The sequence below is a fragment of the Bombus pyrosoma genome, linkage group LG2 (genome assembly GCF_014825855.1).
Source record: "Bombus pyrosoma isolate SC7728 linkage group LG2, ASM1482585v1, whole genome shotgun sequence".
Lineage (NCBI taxonomy): Eukaryota > Metazoa > Arthropoda > Insecta > Hymenoptera > Apidae > Bombus > Bombus pyrosoma.
This window is the reverse complement of record NC_057771.1, coordinates 7,168,436-7,190,765: the sequence shown is the minus strand read 5'-3', so window position 1 is coordinate 7,190,765 and position 22,330 is coordinate 7,168,436. Positions and strand designations below refer to the sequence as shown.

General features: G+C 45.8%; 2 protein-coding genes across 14 annotated transcripts in view; one reads left to right on the top strand and one right to left on the bottom strand.

The window, feature by feature from the left end:
* Positions 1-22,330, bottom strand: part of LOC122577702 (SH3 and multiple ankyrin repeat domains protein 3) — a 176,233-nt gene that overhangs the window by 4,636 nt on the left and 149,267 nt on the right. For 8 of the 13 annotated variants that reach the window (XM_043749183.1, XM_043749182.1, XM_043749190.1 and 5 more), the window contains 12 exons: positions 14,153-14,278; positions 9,237-9,417; positions 8,540-8,859; positions 7,670-7,934; positions 5,063-5,756; positions 4,376-4,605; positions 3,554-3,730; positions 2,722-2,932; positions 2,269-2,470; positions 1,740-2,049; positions 1,304-1,497; positions 1,019-1,180 (listed from right to left, as the gene is read on the bottom strand). In XM_043749183.1, the coding sequence (XP_043605118.1) occupies positions 1,019-1,180; positions 1,304-1,497; positions 1,740-2,049; positions 2,269-2,470; positions 2,722-2,932; positions 3,554-3,730; positions 4,376-4,605; positions 5,063-5,756; positions 7,670-7,934; positions 8,540-8,859; positions 9,237-9,417; positions 14,153-14,278 (3,072 nt within the window). Of the gene's footprint in view, positions 1-1,018; positions 1,181-1,303; positions 1,498-1,739; positions 2,050-2,268; positions 2,471-2,721; positions 2,933-3,553; positions 3,731-4,375; positions 4,606-5,062; positions 5,757-7,669; positions 7,935-8,539; positions 8,860-9,236; positions 9,418-12,622; positions 12,901-14,152; positions 14,279-22,330 lie in introns of those variants that run through there. The other 5 variants (XM_043749194.1, XM_043749195.1, XM_043749193.1 and 2 more) reach the window with 4 other exon arrangements.
* Positions 5,765-7,646, top strand: LOC122577706. Its single transcript, XM_043749199.1, has 2 exons — positions 5,765-6,419; positions 6,495-7,646. The coding sequence occupies exons 1-2, from the start codon at positions 6,264-6,266 to the stop codon at positions 6,876-6,878; spliced, it is 540 nt and encodes a 179-aa protein (XP_043605134.1). The 5' UTR covers positions 5,765-6,263; the 3' UTR covers positions 6,879-7,646.

Sequence of the window (22,330 nt, the reverse complement as noted above, 5' to 3'; positions counted from 1 at the left end):
TGTATGGCACACGGGGGAAGAATGCACGATCATGCAAAAAGTGTAAGCAAAGTAATTAAAATGTTCGTTTCATGGATATACATCGTTAGTTCTGCGAGGCGTGTTCATAAAGCTGAAAGTGATATCCGATACCCTTTCGAGCATCGGATTTTCATTAGCAAATGGCTTAGTCACCTGGAATCATGCAAGTCACGGACGCGCTAGAAACAAAGTATTTTCGATCAGTAATATAAGTCGTCCTCGTTGTCTCTCTCGTACCAGGAGCGCCCCTTGCTGTACACTCGTGCTGGCTTGCGAGAAAACTATAACACACATGCGTAAAAACAGCCACCATCACCACCTGGGTAGCATGCATCGAGGAGCACTAGCCACTCTGAAAAATACTTTCAATACTCTCGCCGAGAACCAGAATATCGATAATGGTTAAACAAAGAGTGGGGAGGCACAGCGACTAATCAAATGACCAGAAATACTCGGGTCACCAACGGGTCACCAACAACACGGATCTACTGTAACGGCAAACAATTTATCCAAGTTACGGGAAATTAAGTCGATCGGAGTTAAACAAAGCTTGCCGCTTCTAGGGATTCCTCTGGCCAGAAATTTTACAGTCGAATCGTCAACCCTTTTCGGATATATAATACTTAATACGCGAAACAATTTCTCATCCAAGTTTCATTTTTCTAATTATCTTTATAAAAATATAAATTTCTATAAATGCACTAAAATGTAAAATCAGTTTTATCGAAGGCAAATACGTTTATCGTTTAATTGATTAATGATCTAAAAAAAGAAACTCGCTGTTGAAACGACTCTCCTTTATATTTGCCAGATTGAATCCTTAGAATAGACAGTTTAGCGGTTTGCTTAGTTTCTACAGCTGTCAAACACCGCAAACTCTATCACGTTCGTAACCATCGAGCAAAGTATCACGCGACAGAGTATAATAAAACGACCCACTACAGAGGCAGATCGAAAAGAGTATATACGATTAACTTTCGAGGGAAAGTATCCTTACTTTGCCTTTGCGTTTCATTTCCGCTACGCTCGCGTATACCCTGCCGGTCTTAGCAGGTGAGGAAGGATGCGACTTGGTAGCTTGACCAGTTTGAAAGTGAGAGCTCATCATGGACGAGCTGTACTGACCACTGGTACTACCTTGCTGCCGCTGAAATAGTTCCTGGAAGAAAGGAAGGACAAAGCTGAAGCCTCAGTTCGTTCGTGCAGTGCCATTCGAGGAGAACAAGAAGCGCATCGTTCGTGATCGAGCAACGGTATATGCTTCGTGATTTTTCATACGTACCTCCAGTTCCGCGGCAGTGATCCTACTGGAGGTAGGTCTCGATCGAATACTGGCCGTTCGCGGCTGCACCGGTGTGTTCTGTCCTGTATTGGGCCCGGTCGATGGTTGCTGAGGAAGATGGATCGATTCCGCGCTACTCGATTTCGCTCCCGTCGATGTTATTTCGTCGCGATCGTCTCTCTCACCACCACCTTCTGCGTATCACGAGAAAACATAGTAAATTCGTACAGTATACTTGGTAATTACATATATAGGAGAAGAAACTAATGTCGAGCGACGATCGTACACATATATTTATGTACATAAACGAAATTGCTGAGAAGAGTAGCGGAGAGCGGATAGGACTGGGTCATCGTAATTTAGCCGAAACAATTCATTTCTATTGGAATTCAAGCCGGCGTTACTGCGTTTTTTACTTTTATCATCGAAAGTTTACCTAAACCCGCGACCATCGATCTTGCTCGAGCGCGACCAACGCTCAGAGTGGTTTTCGGGTCTCTTCGGGGTGGCATGGGAGCCGGTGATCTGCCAAGCGTACCGCCAATCACCACGTTGTTGTTACCTTTACGCGGAAGGGTTGCGTACTGTCTCTGAATAGGTTGACTAGTTGGCAGAAGGGCTGCCGATTGCGAATTCGGAAGGCTGATCATCGGGGAAACTACCGTCATTCTGACCAGTTCCCCGGATTTTCGGATCAGGTCGACTACGTGTTCGTGCGACGCCGTTGTCACATCTTCGCCGTTGATCTACGAAAAAGTATCAGGCATCGATAGAGTAGAAGTTGATCAAATTGATATACCAAAGTTAGAAAATAAGAACGAAGCTGTGATCAGCAACGGTTGTTCCAATATCCATTCGAAGCTTTCTATTGTTCCAAGTTTCAAATCACGTTCCAAGTAGGTAAAATTCGAATTTTTCGCATACAGTACGAAGCGATTCGAACTGCTTCGCTGCTTGTTACTTACTTGGATAAGGTAGTCTCCTTTTCGGAGGCCAGCTAGGTCGGCCACTCCTCCTTGATCGACGTCGTCCAAGTACTGCAAGGCGGGATACCTGGCCGACGGCGTCAGTTCCATTAGAGGCGAGGTTGCCTTGGCGCCCCGTAATACGAAGCCGAAACCTTTTCTCGAGCGATGCAGTACCACGGTACGAGGTTCAGACGTAACTCTGAAGATCAACGAATTGAATAACGGTTACTCGGTGGATTAAACCAGCGTCGTTTCCGTTAGCACTCAAGGCTACGACAGGCTCGAGGATATTCGAAGATATTCGCTCTAACGGACGCCTCTCTAGCTTGTAAAAATGTCCGATCTAACTGTTATTATTATACGTCTGTGTAGGATGCATGATAATGTAAGACGATAATGTAAGATGATAATGTAAGATGTAATATAAAGTAATATACGTAAGTGACTCACGGTTTCTTCAGTCTAGGAGCAGTAGCGAAATACTTATGTTGAGATTCTCTACGGCCCAATACTCTGTTCCGGCCATCCCTGGCTGGCTGAGGACCCAGTGGAATGTTCGTGTGACGGAGCCTGACTTCTTGTACGCAGTGCGCCGGAAACAGGCCCGTGCCTTGCCCCCGAAGCACTCCTTCGAGAAGACCACAGTCGGTCGCTCCGGTGACTGTTAAAAATTCAAAAATAAAAGATACAACTCACTACCGGCGTATTTGGACCTTCTAAATTTAGAAACTATCGACTAAGTAATAAAGGTATTTGGTTTCGACGAGATTGGCTTGAAATTTTAGCGTGTTATATATCTCCCTTGCAAGAATATCAGAAAAGATATAAAACTGCTTGATTATTCGATGAATCGGTGTATTTCATTCGAATGCACCATCGATGAGATATTTGAGAAGAAAGAATTAACAAGGGTCCAGGATATTTCCACCACCATGCGACTGTTGTTCGGGCAATCTCACTTTTTCCCAGCTTATAAGAAAAACATATGAAACGTAACGTTATATTATAAAACGTATATAGAATACGGCACATCATTTACAAACGACTATAACTAAATTATTAAAATTATAATTCGCTTAATCTAGATTCGTAGAATCAGCCGCCGTAATGAAAAAAAAGAAATACGAATCTACCAAAGTCCACAAACTCGTAAACAAAAAAATGTGCATACTTACGAAATAAAAATCAACGAACAGCGTTCGTTCCGTTATCGGAAACGCGATAAACGCGAGCCTTGATCAAATAAATAAAGAGCGATAGAGAAGATAATTATAGTTTGTACCTTCCAAGATATCTCCCTGATTGATATTCAGATGGCCTAGAATTCCGCTGTTGTAGCTCTCGACGCAAACGACCGTGGTACCTGGGATCGAGAGGGAATTGGTAGTGTCCGACTGCGAGGTTCCGACCCCGGAACTGTCGCTAATCACGTCGGAGGCTGTATCGCCGAGACTCTTGTCTAAAAAATTGACGAAAACAAGCATGGTCGTTTGAGCTTTTCATCGTTCCATTAGCTCGATCGGATTCTTAGACCGGCTGAACGTCATGCAACGCTAGATTTGTTAACGGAAAGTAGAAAGCGCCAGCTTAACGCTAAAACGGTATATCCGCTCTTTTGAAATTTCCTAACTAGTAAATACGTGTACGTAGAGAGAGTTTCGTGGCGTGGAATGTCTAGATCGCCGATGTTACATCCATCGAGACACAGATAGTCGTATCTCTCGTGTTGTTTCGTCATCGTCTCGAGAAACGTCATAGCACCGCGTGGAACAGACTGGGCAAAGTTAGCCTGTCTGGCATCGCGTACCATTTCTGATGGTGATGGTTCGACGTTCGAGTCACGCCAAATATACAAATACACTTGATCGTGTTTCTCGCTTTCTCTTTTTTCTCTCCCCCTCTCTTTCTCTCTGTACCTTTCTCTCCGTGTCGCATCAGGGGATCATGTGCCGTGTCCCAAACGCATATACGGAGGCTAGATCTCACGAAATCTCTTGAACGATGAAGGTTGCGAGCACGCGAGCTTCCGTAGAACCGCATTCTCGTCGCTCTGGTCGCGACCGAGAGAGGCAAAAGTCGAGGAAAATAAACCTGTTGTGTATACCTGTGACGATGCTGGCGGAATCTTCGCCGGACGGTTGATTGCTGCCTTCGGAGAGGCTCGAGCTAGCCGAGCTGAAAGGAGCTAGACTCCTGCTGCTCGGTGACGGCGACGGCGGCATCTCCATCGTTCTGTGCATGTCAAGACGGTGTTGAAGCTCGAGCCGGTGTTCTTGCAGCCTCGTCAGTCCCTCCATTCTTACGTTCTGATAGTTCTCCGCGGTGGCTGGTAATCTTGAAATGGAGGCGGAACTCGTATAGGAGTCGAACGTAATTACGTCCGACCTTATGTTCGATTAAATCTCACGAGATTAGCGTAAATTGTCTTTGCTTTAACGCGCGATCGGTTAATTCCCGAACGCGCGAACGAACACGCGGGTTCCCCGCCACCCGAACAACGTACAATCGATCGAATTCGTCGCGAAGGTTAGTATCGAAAAATGACCTGTTGGAAACACGCGTGAAGTTATATCGATATCGAGTCAAAGATAAGAGCAGACGCCCTGCCTTCGTAAAGAACGCGGCAAGAAATCTCGACCTTGATCGGTCGGATTAATCAAAGAGAAGAGATGTTGGAGAATTTGAGTGAACAGCACGGAGGATAAGAAGGGACAAGAGGAGTAACAAGGAAATCCCGATTTCGTGAGCAGCCGAGTTCGCAAGAGAGATCGCAAAGACAGTTTATGCTTACCTCGCGTTAGGATCCCTCAGCGAATTGGGGCTCTGGTAGTCCGATGTAATCCGATGACCGTTCTGCTCGGCGGATCTAGCGGCAACGTGCTGCTCGGACGGTATTCTCTGTAGCTCGTTTCTGGTTGCTTCGATGGACGGTACTCTGGCGAGGGCGGCGTGATGGGTGTCCGCCGTCCTCGCGATACTGTTCGCGTACTGCTCGGCGGACGGTACTCTGGTGAGCGTACCGGTTGGATATTGCTCTGTGGACGGTACTCTGGTGAGCGTACCGGCGGTCGCGGAGTATTGCTCTCCGGAAGACATCCTGGTTACGGTGGTGGTACCGGTCGCGGTCGCGATAGGGCTGGCATATTGTTCCGAGGACGGTACTCTGTTCAGGGTGCCGGTGGATGGATACTGTTGTTCCGTGGACGGTACTCTGGTCAGGTTGCCGGTCGCGTATTGCTCGGCGGACGGTACTCTCGTGACCGCGTTGACGCTCGCCGTGTACTGCTCCACTGAGATCGTTCTGGTGAGGCTACCTCCTCCGGAACCGGTCAAACTTCCACCAGATCCGTGCTGTTGTTCCGCGGAAGGTATCCTGGTCAGGGTGCCCAAGTTACTGGCCGAGCAGCTCGTGGTCATCGTCGTGGTGCCGCCGAAGGCCACCGACCGTCGTTTCGGGTTGTAGCGTGGCGGCCCTTTAAACGGTACTGGAAAATCGAGGGTTGCAAGGTTAAGTAAAGAAAGGATTACTTAGCCTTACAAGTAGACGCCGCTCTCCGAAGGTATTCGTCTTCCTTTGGAGCGAGATCGTCTCTTTGTCACTTTTTCTCTCCCGATATTATCATCTTTCTGTATTCTCGCTCGCGAGTCCAATGTGTGTGTGTGTGATCTGACACGCGCGTGTCCCTTTCCAAACACGATTTCCCCGAATCCCGAATCCCTGGCAAACAGTATTTCTTTCGATCTCACGAAATGCTTTCTCTCTCGTTTCGAGCGTGCTTTTTGCTACGATGCGTTTCCCGTGCATCGTTCCATGTTTTTCAAACAAGCGAGCGATTCGATTGGACGTCCGCGACCTTTCGCCGCGCGCGTTTCGTTTTCACAGAATTTTCAAGCGGACTTACAAGCTGCCGACGGCACACACGCACGCACACACGCGCACCTACACAAATTGTTAAATACTCGGCATTGTTCGACGGCATGTGATTCACGTTATGTCACGTGTTATAAGGAACAACGACGATCGGATAACGTTATCATCGTTAGTCTCTGTATACAAGAAAGCGGTGAAAAGCACACGCAAGAGTCACGCATTCGACGCGGTTGCTTGTATCTGTTTTGTACGATACAATGTGCCCGAGGTTGTAAAGGTGCCACTGATATATATCCGCATCGTACTTTCGTACTTTCTTTTTTCTTTTTTCTTTTTTTTTTTTGTTAGACAGACACAGCACATGTGCACCGGTGATTTCGAGGTTGCCGTCAACGGGCCGCCGGACTTCTCGGAAGCATCGACTGGAAACAGCTTCGCTTTTTCCATTTTACTCCAAGGAAATTCCAATGACCCACGACGACACACGTACGTATACTCACAAAGTACGTCGAAACTACCAAACATTACTAGTCAACTTGTTCTCACGATTTCGCCATTGCCGGACTTGCCAATCGAACGTTCGATATCCGTTTTATCAACAACGGAGTTCGGTTTCTCCGTATCTGTACGATTTTCGAAAGCAATCGCGTTAGATCCGACAACAGCGAAGTCGCTCTACGACGAGACCAAAAGATACGGCATCGTTAGTAATTACTCAAAAGCAATCAAACTTTAGTCGTTACTTCTCGTTATGTCGTTACAAACATACTCGACGTCTTACAAGACCATCACCACCAAAGATCCCATTAGACTGTTACAATTTCATGTACTTTTGTCATACAGCACAGACACAGATACACGCACAATTATATATACGTAAATATATATTTGTATGTTATATATTTACATCGTTAGACTAGTCTATGGTTCACTAAGCTACTCTTCGCTACGCTACGAGCAAGCGCTGAAGCGTGTTTGTCTCTTAGTAGACAGGTAAAGAAAAAAGGTGAAGCGTTCTACGTACATGCACATGCCAGGCTAAATTCGTGACGTGCTCTATGTTTAAAAAATTCCCGGACGGTCGATACGAAGTCCGCGCTTTATCAGATAAGCGTTTCGCGTAGCTACTCTTCGTCTGTCAACGGACGTGTTACGTCGTGTATACGTTGTACAACTCGAGTTGTCCGTAATCTCGAGTGCGAAACAATGTCGTCGAACGATTCAAAAGGATTTCGAAACACACTCATCGAATTCTCCGAATCACGAGCTTTTCGTGATCGCTGTCGATTCCCTGAATGTTGTCTACCTACTAAGAATCGGCTATCGCATGGCACGATCAAAACGTAGAAAATTAATCGATCAACTGATCGACCAGCGGTCGCGTGGAGGGGAGGTTCGGTTTCATCTTTTCTCTGTTGCTTGAAAGAACGACAAAAGGAAGATCGTCTCGCCAACGGTTCCTCCTTCCCCTAATCACGTCGAATCTTCGACGAGGTTCGCCTATCTGTCAGTGTGATTCGCACTCACCAACTTCCTCCGGCTGATAGTTCTTAATGACCTCGGCCAGCTCCATGTTCCCGGCGATCACGGCGACCTGGTAAGGCGTCTGGTTCGCGTAATTCAGACTGTCCTTCTGCGCGCCTCTGAACAGCAACTGGCGTATGCAAGAGGAGTCCGTGTTGTTCACTGCGCAAACGTGCAACGGTGTATTACCAGATGCGTTACGCGCGTTCATGTCGGCGCCGTAAAAAAGCAAGTGATCCAGGTGTTGGACCAGGTTGTTGCGGCAGGCCTGCGAACACCACACCAAGTATCGATTATCGAAGGGGACGCGATTATAATTAAACCGTACTTCTCCTACGTTCCCTTAACTTGTCCTTCAAACCTTACCACGTGTTGCTCGAGATAGATACGTCTAGTCTAAAGCTGCGTCCTTACTCCAAACAACAACCAGCAACTTTCGCTCGATGTTTCGTGTATTTTGAAAAAGTTGCCGGTTTACTGTCCAATGTTTTTCCACCGTTCTTCGTGTTACTGTTTCTCGTAACAGAAGTCGCTTGTCCTTTGTTTCCAATCAGAGCGGTAAAGATCAGAGTAAAACGAAATACATTCTGGTGGAAACAAACGTTTCACGACGAAACCGTGCGCGGACAATTTTTTTCGTAGGAAAAAACGACTATTTTGAAACCGAAGCAAACACCAGATATCCCCCGCTCGGTATGGGAAATGTTTCTACAAGTCGATATTTGTCGGTTATCGTTCCAAACATGCAACAACGACAGACAACAAAGAGCTTGCCGTTGTTGTTTAGGCGAGGACGCAGCTTAAACGGACAGTGTTTTCGGAAGTGGTATCGTGGTTCCAAAAAAAAGAAAAAAGAAAAAATTGTTGCGAGACCTGGTGCACTTCCTGCCACCCCTGCAAATCCTGGGCGCCGATCGTCGCGTGATCATGAAGCAGCGTTTCGCAGAGCATCGGGTCGGTCTTGTATATGACGCTGTAATAGAGCGGCGTCAATCCTTTGGTGTCCTTGTAATTGGGGCTGGCGCCAAGCTCGAGCAGCGTCTTCACCGCCTCCAAGCTGTTTCGTTCGACGGCGCGATGCATTGCCGTCAGACCCTCTTTCGTTCGATAATCCAACAGCGCGCCGCCGTTCACCAGCGCTATTATGACCTTCGAAGGCTTCTTCAGGGTCGTGGCCAAGGTCAACGGAGTTTCTGCAAAAGCAGACAAGTTTTCGCGTGAGATCATTCGCGGTACATCGATGCGCATTCCTAACGCGTGGAAGATTCTGACGGACACGAGGAAATCCGATGACCGCTGACGCGGCCTCAAGGTCGGCATGTTGTCTCGAGGCGACAGAAAGCAAACGCGTGGTTGCGAGTCTGTGATTAGCCAAACGAGAAATAGCTGGCTACATAGTCGAATACAGTTATATCCGACGTATCAGCGAGAACTTTTCCTCCTTGCATGAATTAGCTCGCCACGGAGCTTTTATCTAAATGAAATCGAGCTTTTTCGGGAAGTACGGTAGAACGTTTGCCGGATCGGTGCCACAAATTCAACCGAGAAAGAAACTCGTAATCGGTTTTACCTCCGGTTTCCTGGCAGTGGAAATTAGGATCCAGACCCTTGCTGCACATCTTGGCGATCTTCTCGACCTGGCTGTTTGCCACGTATTCCAGTAACCTTCGCAAGTTCGTTCTCGTGTGCATCGCCTTCAGCTGTTTCTCGTCGAGATGCAGCATCTTGTATACCCGTCTTTTGTACTTGAGCTGCGAATTACAAAATTCTAAGTTAAATCTTAAGTCATATTGTAACTTGGCCATAGATTTAAATCGGTCAGAAAATATAATTAATTATCAGGCGCGTATAGCGATTATACCATCGTGCTTAATCAGCCGTCGCACGTCCACAGGTGTTTTAGGCGTTTTTTCAACACCGGTCTTGCTCGATGGTCGCGAAATACGCACGTTGGTTTTTCCTCGAGGATGGACTTAGCCGGAAAATACCGAGGGCAAAACGTATAAAATTATCTCGGCTTAATGGGGGATTCACCCTGTCGCTTCCTGGTGGTTACAGCTTCTTTGTAATTATCGGAGGCGTCGTGCTTCACAGCGTTAGATTACTGACGGATAGGCAATATCGCAGCTACGACCGCGTTAATGACTACCGTTAGCAGCAATTATGATTATCCAGGGAACCGGAGTTGCAATGTAAATTAGAGATAGGCCGCTACGAAAATAACGAATGTACCGTCATATTACAAAAGTCCAACCGCCATTGATCAACGAATTTTTTACTTCCTGTCGTACAACTTTTTACAAATTAAATGTTACTGTACGATTAACGATTACCTATCTCTACGTCTTTGCGCGTACAGCGGGGAGGAAAGCCTGTCGGTGAACTTTGAGCTACGAACGAAGCAAGCGAGGCGCTACCAATCGTGCGGTAAACGATTGCATTCGGATGCAAAGACATTCTTGGCGTATTTAATGGTCGCGTTCCTTCAACTAGGGTTACGTGCGTATCCAACGTCGGCTACCTTGTCCGCGACTTTTCCTCCTTTCCGCGCGTTGAATCGCACCGTCACTCGGTCCGCTTACTCGATGACGGTTAATCGCGTTATTACGCAGGCAACAGTTTTATTACGAGCCTTTTTGGCGCGCGTCTAATTACGCGACGTGCTATCGCATCTTGCTCCTTGGCTCGATACGCGTGTAATCGCGTACTTCGCCGAAGAAAGCAACGGACGAAGGTCTCGTTAATTGCCTCGCTGTAATATCACGACGAAGGAGATTCGTCGTTGGAAAACAATGCTCGGATTCGCCAAGATTCGCTGCTAACGAAGCGCAGCGATTTCGAAAATTGAATCGTTCTCGAGAAAACAGCGAGGCGTGAAAATTAATAGTCACGGCTAAGTTTTTCTCGCGAGACGCAGGTAGTTGCAGCTCGTTTGTGAGCCAGCTCGTTCCTGAAAGTGAATCTCGCGTGACGAGATCGAGCGTACGTTCGCTCGTTCGGTTCGTGCGATCGATGAGCGCAAGGAACACACACGTAAAGGAAAAAGAAAAAAGAAAAAAAAAAAAATAAAAAGGAACATCGTGGCGAACACCGATGGTACCGAATACAGGTGATCTATGGGTCTGTCTAACCCCGCGTATTTATTTCTATCCAGGTCCTATATGGCGGCCGCATTATTGCGCGCAACTTAAGCCAACGGCAAGCAGAAAAAGTAAAACAAGCCGGCGCGTACCATCTTCGGACGTTCGCACTTTATCTACATCATCCACCTCGACGTTGAAATATTTCGCGAAATGGACGAGCTGAAAATCTCTGCTGTCCGACTGGCTCAAGGTCGCTCGGTGGAAAAAGATCTCGAAGCCAGGTGGAATCTTTTTTTCGCCCGACGAAAAACTCTTACCGTTTAATTAACCTCGGATAGAGCGCATTAATTATGCAACAATCAAAAGTGCACTCGGCTCGCGTTCTGTTTGAACCCGTGTTCCTTCGCTGCGATACTACAAAGGCGATACCGCTACGTAGTACGAATTTTCTATGAGAAATTCACGAGCCAGACGTGAATACGCCTAAGTACGTACGTTCTCATGCACAAGTATTTGAACACCTGGTGCAATTCGATCAAAAGATCTTTTCTAGCTTTTTAAAAGTTATAACGAAATAATGGCTAACTGACTGTTTAAATATTCCTACGATTTCGGTGAAATATACGGTACTCGCACTAAGTATCCTGTAGCTTCAATATACATTCTCCTTTGCTTCAAACTTGATCGATATAATTATGATAATCGAATGTCCTAATGGCGCCGATGAAATCATTGAATGTTTCCTATAACACACCTGATAGATTCGTAAAATGTCTGTAAAAATGTTCAAACACTTTCGCGAGCCACTGTATTCGTAATAATTTAAAAGTGTCCGAATATTTATGCACAGTAGTGTAAAAAAAGGGGAACGCGGAGACCGAGACGAAAGTATTCGTCGAATGTGTTTTTCGATCGTGGTCGAGGAACGGTTCGGTAATTTGTAACTTGTGCAAGGTTCGAGAAGTAGCCGACGAAGTTACGCGAGTCAACCAACCTATCCTAGAAAGTGAATCCCCGCGGCGAGACCAACCGTGCTATCGGCACTGGAGCCGATCGCGTTAACGGAGACGAGTTACGAAGAAGAAGAAGAAGAAGAAGAAGAGGAATACCGAGATGAGAACTAGATCCGGTTACGCAAGAAAACCGCGGGCAAGATCCAGATCTCGTTAACCGACCACGGGATTATTTGTTTTTCGCGAAACCCCGTTTCAACAGTCACCGTCCTGTTGGTGCATCGACTCCTGGATGCAAGTCCAGTCCTCACCATCTGTCGAAGGACTACGAAATCTCGTGCGACGCGCTGGAAATTTTATTCACGTTCTTCGTCGAACGAGACGAAGGCGAGACGGGGAAAGATGGAACATGCGAGGGAGCCCTAAGATGGCTCCGTTTGATGAAAACGTCTACTGCTAAATTCTACTAACTGTATCGCGAAAAACTGTATCTCTAGCTTTTTCTATGATATAGGATTTGAGTCGCACGAAGCGTGAAAATCGCCACGGTTAATCGGCAGAAATGTCGAACTGTTACAGTAAACGCGAAAACACGTTTCTGTTGGAAAAGGTTTCGTACATATTCGATCTTATCATCTGTGTAGTAGTTCGACTAACTTATACCGTAGATTGGCTGGGATATTATTATCGTCTTTTATACGCGTATTTCTAAAGCAAGATAAAATTACTAAAAATGTATTCGATATATAGTATTACAAGGAAAAATGTGTGCATTTATTCTACCGATTCTAGGCATAAAAAATTGACGTTAAAAAAGGTAGTCCATCTCTCCACGGCTTACCCGTTCGCATTCGAATTGAAATACCACTTTTTCTCCAGTCGATCTAACTCCGAGATTCACTGCGTTTCTTCTGTCGTACCTTCGGGTTTCGTTCCTCTTCGGATCGCGTCCCAGGTTCTTCGAAAAAACACGCGTAATCGCATGGCTGACGAGTGGGGCTTTTCATCGAGAGCATGATCGATGGTGTATGAATAATCGTCCCGTTGAAAAACCGAGAAACACCGGCACTCGGAACGAATTCGTAACGGCGTGTGGCGCCTTTTCTTTTCACGGTCACACTGCAACCTTTCGCTCTTGCTCGTTGTCGAGGACGACGTCGTTGACGACCGGTCGCCACCGATGTTTTCTACTTTCTCGCGGATCGTTTCTCACCTCGCAGGTGAAAAAGGAAGTAGGCTTACGGGGAAAAAATAGCCACGCGGTCCCTCCTTGACCCAAGGGACGCGGAGAAACATGCGCGCGCGCAAGATAGAGGGAGAGAACGGATGATAGCGGATCGCCAGGTTCCCGAGCAAACCCCTTGATATTGAAGAGTCGCAGTTCTTCGTAACCGAGCAAACCTCTTTCGCTATTCTTTCGTTGCTTGTTTCCTTTGACGGGCGCCGGACGTCAATGGACCTGGCCAATCTCGTAGCTGAAGAAACCTTTTCGACCGCGTCAATGCGCCTGAACCAGCCCGTTTAAGCCTCGCATTCAGCCGCCCTCGCAGCGATTATTCCTCGACGAGAATAATACCGAGGTCAGGGATGAAAATTCAAATTAACCTATTAGCGTCCGGCCTTCCCCGGAATCGACCGCCAACCTTTCGCAATACTACGTCGCTTTCGACTGCATTTAGCTCAGACTCTTCCTTACGTACTCCTCGATATAAATATTACGCCCTTATTAACATTTATCGTTGATATTTAGTATGCAAATTGCACGTTTTTCAGTGGCTTTTATTTTCTGGTTATATCATTCGAACAAAATTTTTGTTCACGAAGGATTCACGAAGGATTTTTCTTTTAATAATTATTATATAATAATGGATACAGATTGTACCAAGGTTGAAGATCACGGAAGAGAGACTTGGCAAGCACGCCGTTATTGACTTTTTGGTTTTAATGTCATTTTATAATTACAAAGGAGTATTTTAATACGACATAGTTGGAAATGAAAGAACCTGCTAAGCTCGAGGCTTTAAGATCTTGATAAAGCTAATTCATTATATTAACAAGCCTCGACATCCGATGAAATCATCTTTAAAATTTAACACGGTTCTTCGTGCTGTATACCGATCTTTTTACTAAATAGGTTTGCAGTAAATGTTTTACTACTTTTACGTACTTTTTCAGATTATTTTCAAATATCAATATAATCACCACGATGACAGTCGTGTCTCGTTACAAATACTGCAATACTGTAATATTTTAAATTAATAAATGAAATTGCAAAATGTTTTATATAACGTACGTAATATATACCTAAAATTTTTCTACAGTATGTGTTGGAATACATTTATAAATCGTGCATCTGTTTGATATGGTCGTTGTCCTTTAAGCCGGCAATAGTCGGCGAAGAACACGCTGCGCTGTCGCGAGCAGAACTAAGGTGAAGAAAGGTGTCTTACCTCCAAGTAGCCGACGGGTCCATTGAAGGGATAATCGCCGAGGCGACGTTCCTCGTCCAAGAATTTTCCGGCTTTTCCATTCACGGGCGGGCAGAACAAGCCGTAATTGAAGCTTTCCTTCAGCTCCTGCAAACCAGCACACAGCCTGGATTAATCGAAAACCCATCCCGCTGGAAAAACGGCCCGCCACCCCCGTTCTACTAAACACACACTATTTTCATGCAACAAGGGTAGAGACCCAGGGTGGAGTGAACGCTTCGAACCAAATCGAAACCACTTCGTTGTAAAGGTTTCCCGCTTTGAACCGATTAACGCGCTGAGACATGGCGATGGGAATCCTCTCTGTCAGATTTTATTCGATTTTATTCCCCTTACCGTTTTATCGTTATCGAACAAAGCTATGATTACAGCGAATGCGCGTTTTGACGCGCTGTCGTTCTCGCTGCGATCTTCCCTTCTGGATCTCATCAACGCTTATTTTCGTGCATCGAGGAAATTCGTTCTCCCACACCCATTTTATTCCGATTCGATCGACGCGGCCAATCAAACTTGCTCGAACGACGAATGTATTCCGACGAATTTCATCCAGCGAACGAATTCCTACAAGCATACGCACTCTATATCTATTTGTAAGAATTCGTTTGTCTCAATTGCTGTCGCCGTTATTGCTCTTTACAATCGCCACATCGAGAGAATTTCTCAGATCAGATATTGCACGATCAGATATTCGGACGAATTGGTGAAACATCTGGAAAATAGTATCTTCTTTCGTAAGAACCGATATAGCTCGATACTTTGTTCGTCAGAAAACGCATCCATCGAAGCCTTAACATCGAAGAATGTTCCAGGGGAACGCGGGTTCTGGTAGCTTCGGAAGTAATAAAGACGATCGAGAAATCCGACCTGAAACGTTTTCCATCGTCGACGTTATCCACGTCGATATTTCGCCGCGTGGTCGTTCGCAAAACGCATTTCAATCGGTTTCCTCCTCGAAGGGAATTCCTCTCGCGGCGAACGTTATTCTAGGCGCAACGAAAGACGTCGTCTTCGTTCCCTAGGCCCTCTTGCATGTGTCTTGCGCGGGAGTTGAGGATCATCCGGCGCTAAAATAATATGCTTCGATTTCACCGACGACAGGCAGTAAAGCCTGGAATTTACAGACTGTTCGCGGGGAATTTCGCCATCGTTCTTCCTCACGCGCTGCGTGCCAGCAGGTTTTCTTTGTATACGCGCCACTCTTTATCTTGCTGGCCGACAGGCCTCGTACGTTCTCTTCGTGGGTCGCATCCGCGGAGCGAGGCTTCTTTCGTACGGTATCATTCCTCGTCCCAGTTTGCAACCATAGGAATTAAAGACACGTTCGTATAATGATTAATAAACACGTTGACTGTCACGCGAATTTTGCGTATATTGCGATAGACTGAAATACATCGTGGCATAATATTTCATTTTCGCGAGATGTTGTATCGTGTTCGCGCACCTTTTCTCTGACAATACGCGTCACATAGACGTATCCGAGTCGTTCAATTCGTTGAGAATTTTTTAATACACGAAATTTCTCTCATTTTATTCGTTCTAAAAATTTTAATAACAGACTGGTCATCGACGATTATCGTTGCAGTCAACGTATTAATAATTGTTCATTAGTGTTTAAGGCGAGACTGAATCGTTGTTGTCGCAAGCGTCGCATAAACAATGGAACTCTGCAATATGGGAAATACGTTACGCGTTATACCCAGAGCGTAAAAGCTAGGATCAGCTTTTCTTCCTATGTAACAGAGAATAGTATACATTTTATTTTACTCTTAAACAATAAAAATATGAAATTCTCTTGATTACGTAAATGGGGCAACTGAAAATGAAAGAATAGATAAAGCAATAATAAGATCTAACCGCTGACAGAATCTTTAAAAATTAAATTCCATCGACGTTGCTTTTTGGCCGCTCGTTCTGCAGGCTTCGTTGATCGAACATTTAGGGGCTTCTTTACCTCGATCACTAAACGATGCACAAACCGTTAATCATACGAAATCGCGAGCAAGGTCGCGAAAAACCAGTCGCTGTGAAAAACGAAAGTCGACCAACAGCCAAGCATTATTAAGGTAAATGAGTGGCCCAGTTTCGGTCGCCACGGTTCGAAAACGAGTCGAATGTGAACCACTCTCGACTTCGATCGTCTGCACGCTATTCGTCAAGCGGCTGGGCAATTCCTCGCTGGGTCGATGAATGATTTGGAGTAGAATGCATCCGACAGGGCAACGAGGGTCAAACGCTTCTCCGCTTCAACGTGAAGGATTCGCGCGCTAAATTAAAAGGCGTTCTATAATTTATTATCCACTATACGACACGGAGGAAGAAACTTCGAGCAACAAAGTTCGACCATAGTCTCGATTCCTTGGAAGAATTCAATTAAAGTAAATCAACAATTTGTTCAATTTTTGTACACTCAACTAAAATCATCGCGACTGTTGAACGATTAGAATACCCGGGTATCCTATACATTTTAGAGATAATTTTATTTTCATTTCGAGTAGAAAAATTTGATACTCGAGAATGAAACGTTTGTTTGAAACGTATCTTTCTAGGTATATTATTATAGATATATATTATTAAGTATACATTATATCTTATTGGATATATTTTATAAATGTTTGCACCTTCGAATTTTCCATAAAAGGCTACAAAAATCCGATACGATAAAAGTGGAACATCTATATAGAACCTGATAAGAAAAACGCTTCGTTATAAAACAAGAGTACGTGTCAGTACCATTGTTTGTGACCACTGTAGCTACCCAAACACCGAGTGACCCAAACGAGGATTAACGTTCAACGATCTCTCGATTTCAAATCCCCGACGGTGGTGGACTCGCGTGCTGTGCTGCTCCTCGGATGCTCGGAGTATCGCGAGCAGGAGAGACGCGTTCAACTTGTCGGAAACGTTTCGTTCCGATGGAAAGTCGCCCGCAGCGCGAAAAACGGCCACGAAGAAACGAAACACGTGCCGGGCATGCACTGGGCTACAGACGCGGGCCGGTGCATTACCAGCATCCGCCGTTTACCGCAAAAACCAGCGGCGAAAGAGGGGGCGGAAGACGAGCACAGACAGAGCGAGAGGAAAGGGTGATCCACCCAACAATCATGGCAACAATAGCCAAGAGTGGAACACGTGCCAAATTAAAGGCCTCGGACCAAAGTACCGAGTTGCGCGAGCGTGTCTGGTCCCCGTTTAAAACGTCTCTGACGTACGGGGGTGTGGCTGAGAATCAGCCCTGAAAAAAGCCACCGAAAGGGAGAAAAACGGCCGAGCCACAGAGGGACAAAGCGAACGATCTGCCTGGTTGATGCGCGGCCAGCCGTCTCGAGCCTTCCAAGTATGTTTCAGCTTTGCCGCACGGTTTTTTCGCGTTCTACCAATTTGCACACGAGCCTGGTCTTGATAAAGTGGGTACCGTAATCCGCGGATTGAATTCTTTTGGCTGGTTCCGAGGGAGGTTCGTTCACAAACCAAATGCTTTTGCTGTTCTCTATAGGACTCTTTAGGCGCAACGGTGAATTGAATTCCACATTATCCCGTTTCATCAGATTATATTGTCATCGGATTAACGCATACGTAAAAAGAAGACTACGAGAGAAAACGCGATATGACAAATTTCCTATTTTTTACAGGGAGCGAAAATATCGCTCGTTAATAATAATTGCAACTCCTAAATTTTTCCTAAATTTCGCGAAACTTCAACGTATTGAATGATTGTTTTAACAGACTTACATCTTCGAGAACATGCTGTTTTCAATTATTTTATATTGAAATTGGTGCTCTTAAAGGAGGGAATTTATTACAGCAGAAACGTTGAAACAGTTTATAACCAAAAGGTATCTCTTTTGTATGGAATAGTTTTTTCACTTAGCGACCCTCTATTTTGTTACATTTTGTTTCGTTTCTCCAAAAAGTAAATTATATTCCGTGTAAGAAGTACTTACATTCCCACGAAACAAAACCAATCTAACAGAAACGCATTTGTCTTTGTTACGATGCTTTTCGATTCTACGATATAACAGCAGCTTCGGATTAGCGAATGACCCGGTTAACAGGTCAAGAACGTACGCAAGAAAGGTTTCTTCGTGAAATTTCTCGATAACGCGTGAAACGGTTGCTTTGGTAATCATTGCAAGACGGTGGAAGGTTAAACCGCTTCGAGAGAATGACTCGACGATTTCATCGGCGGGTATTTAACAGCAAAGATTCCGCTGAACATCGTCCCAGCTGGTGGCAGGTTGCCAGCGCGTACCATTTTCGCGGAGAATTATCAGTCACGCCAACCTGGTTCCAGGCGAGCATCGAAGGCTCGTCGATGGGTTCGTCGAAAGGGTTTCTTCGGCTTGGAAGCAGCTCGTGGTCGTTAGCAGGCTCGATCATCCGTTCGGAAGAAAAAAAGGGAGCAGAAGGTCTGGATGTTCGTTAAATTTCGTCTTCGTTAGCGAGAACTCGTTCTCGACTGTCGAGCCTGTGTAAATACGGCGGATCGACGCGCGAGGGTCGCCTTGCAACTTCTTTTCCACCCCGGGGAAAGAAAATTTTTCTGGAGGAGTCCTAGCGAATGGAAACGAAAGAACGAACGGCCTTCTCTTTGCAGGGAAGCAAGAGGAACACGCGGAAGAAGAAAGGCAAATGTTGATCTTGCCCGGGACATTTAACGACGCACCTAAATCTCCGTGTCCCGGCCGTTCTCTCTCTTGAATCCTGATGGAGGACAACCCGGACTACTCAGCCTTATTCGTATGTTTGATCGACAAGCAGACTTTCGATCGACGAGGATTGCAGCGTCCTTTTGTATAATAATTGGATTTTTACGTATTCACGAGAAACTGAAATGTGCAAAAATGTATAGACTATGCAAAGATACATCAATTATCCAAAGATCAACTGAAGTTTCCAGGATATCAAAATCGACGATCTCAGCGAGTCGACGATTTTGTCTTATAGCAAACTTGTTCTTACATACACTACATAAATTTATCGATATCGATAATTTCAAAGCTGGTATATATTTAATCGTCCGATAAAATTTCACGTAATATTGATTCGTATAAAAAATCGTCGCTCGTTCTTTTCATTTATGCGCATTGTGCTTCGTAGTATCTGTATACCTATGCATTTAACTTTCTTCTTTTACGATCGGCGTCGTCGTCGTTTTCCCTCTGTTCCTTTTATTAGCCATTAAAGACATAATAAATGCAAGCCCCTATATCAACTATTTCCAATGGTTCGATCGTACAAGAGAGTCCAGATAATTAATACCTTGGGCTGAAACGCTTCGACACGCGTGACTTGCCAGCCAGTTAGTAATCGTTAGCTTCATAAATCGCCCGAAATCCACCGGTGGGGTCTGACCAAATCCTCCCCCGTCTAAATCACTCCATTCTCCTGCTCTTTGTTTTTTCTTTACGCTCAGATCCGCTTTACTTTATCGTTCGCGCGGCGTTAAGTCACGAGGCTTACCAGCCGGAAAACACAGGCAGAATGGAACGCGGCGAAGAATGAAATCGTCGACGGCAATCGAAATTGCAATTACGCGAAGGATCGCGCGCTCCTCGTAGGCAAAAATGGGACTGCCCACGGATACCGACGCTCGTACTCTAATTAGCGGCACGGTAATTGCTTCGTAAAGTCTTAAGAAGCCGCACAATCGCGCGCGACGTCGAGACGTGCCTCGAGTTTCGTCGATTAAGCGCGACCAGGAAAGTTGCCGCGAATCAGAACAAGAAACTAAAAGAAAGGAAGAAGAAAAAGGGAGAAAAAGCGTGGAAGGGACCGGTCGAAGGACAATATTATCTTCGAGACGACCCCATCCTCTGGCTATTCGGCACGTTCGACTGGCAATGGTGGGCGATCGCGCTGACCCAGTAGCATACGCGGCGGTAATTTATCTTGCGCGGTTACTCAATGAAGCGATTGCATCATTTTTTCTCTCTGTCCCTCGAATATCAACAAATACACCAGCGTCCAGAAAGATCGTAACTTACGTCTTTGGAGTGAAAGTCGGTCTCGCCAGTCTCACTTCTTTTTTTGCCCCCCCCCCCTCCCTGATCGACTTCTTCGATCGCTGTCCTCTTCGTCCTCTGCCCATATTCATCGTCGACAGACGCGATCTCAACCCCTGTTCTTATCGAGTTCGTCTCCTGCTGCCCGATTTCCTTCCCTGATTCACCTTCTTCAGGTTATTCGATGCACAGGATTCTCGCTCGATTTAGAGACATCCAGCCCGATCGAATTAGAAGTTTCCCGCCGTTTTCCACGACGACGATTACGCGAGACGAATCGAAGAAAGAATGCATAAATGCATGAACGTGTCATCGCCGTTCGGGATTAGGGAAATGGACGCGAGAGCCGGCCGCGATTTGCATTCGAGCGCGCAGAGCCTCGTTCCATCTATGTCCTTGGATTTTTCCAGGAGAATCAACGGAATATTCGAGCAGACTCTCTCGAAGAAGAGTACCTTGACTTCCCTCCGCGCTATCGCATTGAGACGAGCAACAACGAACAGGACGATGTCGTCCACAATTACGAAGGAAACGGCGATTCTGGATGGCTGGACGCCGAGGTCTCCAACAATTTCCCTCGGTTTCGTCCGATGGACGAAGAGAGATAGAGAGAAAGAGGCATGCGTGTACGCACGCGTGTAGGTAGATAAATTCCGAAAGCAAGGAGCTCGTATGGGGGCGCGTTAAACGGCGAGACCCTTTTGTACGGCCCTGTATGGGAGAATAATGGCCGAACCGTGTCTCAATCGTGCTTTATGGGATGTAATTGCGGTCTGGCAAGGGGCCTCGCCGATGTTAAGCTCGGCCAGCTCGTGTGCGTCCGCGGCGAACACCGTACAACCCAGATAGAAGAGCGTTACGGTTTTAACCTTCGCAACGAACCACGAAACGAGTTTTTGCAACTCGCGACTTCGTTGACGAGCGGATTCGACGCCACAGACCAAAGATCAACCCTTCTTTCTCTCCTCGCAGACGATTTTTTTCTTTTTTTTTCCCTTATTCGTCGAACAACTTCCAGAGGTCTGTAGTCTCTCGACATAAAGGTCGTCACCCTTGAGCATGTATTTTTATCCGAACGTCGCGCGGCACGTTTAATTAGCGCGCACCGTGAGACCCTACAAATTGCTAGAACAAATATGCGAATTTGGTTGGCCAACGACGCTCGTCAATTAGGAAGTTCCGCGAAAGGTGGCCCAACATCGAACAGAGAAACGGAAACACGGATCGAAACGTAGTCGAGGGAACGAGTAAAGGTGGGCTTCCCTATAAGCGTCACACGTAAGCGCCGATATTTTTTATTAGACTGAGAAGTTTGTGTCGCGTATAACTGCGACGCATATTTTTGTGCTTTAAAACATTCCGGAGAAAACAGGACAGAAGACAGAAGTAAGATATTCCAGTTAACGCGCTAACGAGGCATCTAGAAAGAATTCACCAATGACAGAACTGCTGTCGAAAGATTTTCATCTCATCGGAGGAAAACTAGTTTGGAGGACGAAAAAGATTAAAATAACTTTGAACTCTATGAAAGAGACGTAACGCAACATGGATGGACATCATAAACCGAACAATATATATAGAAATAGAAGATTTAATTTAGGATTTAAACAGCGACCTAATATTTAAGATGAAGACGTTTCTCGCGAGAAGAGGTGCAATTATACGTTTTAGGTGTTATCGTTTGATTCAGAATGAACGTGTTAATTAAACAAACGAGCAATGAACTTCGTAAACTGTTTACAGTCAGTCACGGTTAAATGGAGGAGAAAGAAGCGACGTGGAAGCGTATTACGAAACGATTCGTGACTGTAAACGTGGACACGTCGATGCGACGATTACGAAAGCCAAGAATTCGTAAAACACGACGAATCATTGGAACGTAACGGGCGATCATCCTCGATGTCCATCTTGAGGACGAAGCAGGATACGATTCGTCCTCCGGCGAACGTAGGCCACAGGACGAAGCGAAGTTCGGAGAGTCAGCGAAGGGAGCACAAAGGCGAGTGGAATCAGCCGCGGTCGAAGCAACTTTGGCGTTAAAGAGGAAATACGAGCCATAAACCTTCGATGCACGCGGTGAGGGAGGGACGGACGGAATACGAAATCGAATTGCCGACACATCCGAAAAATAAAAAGA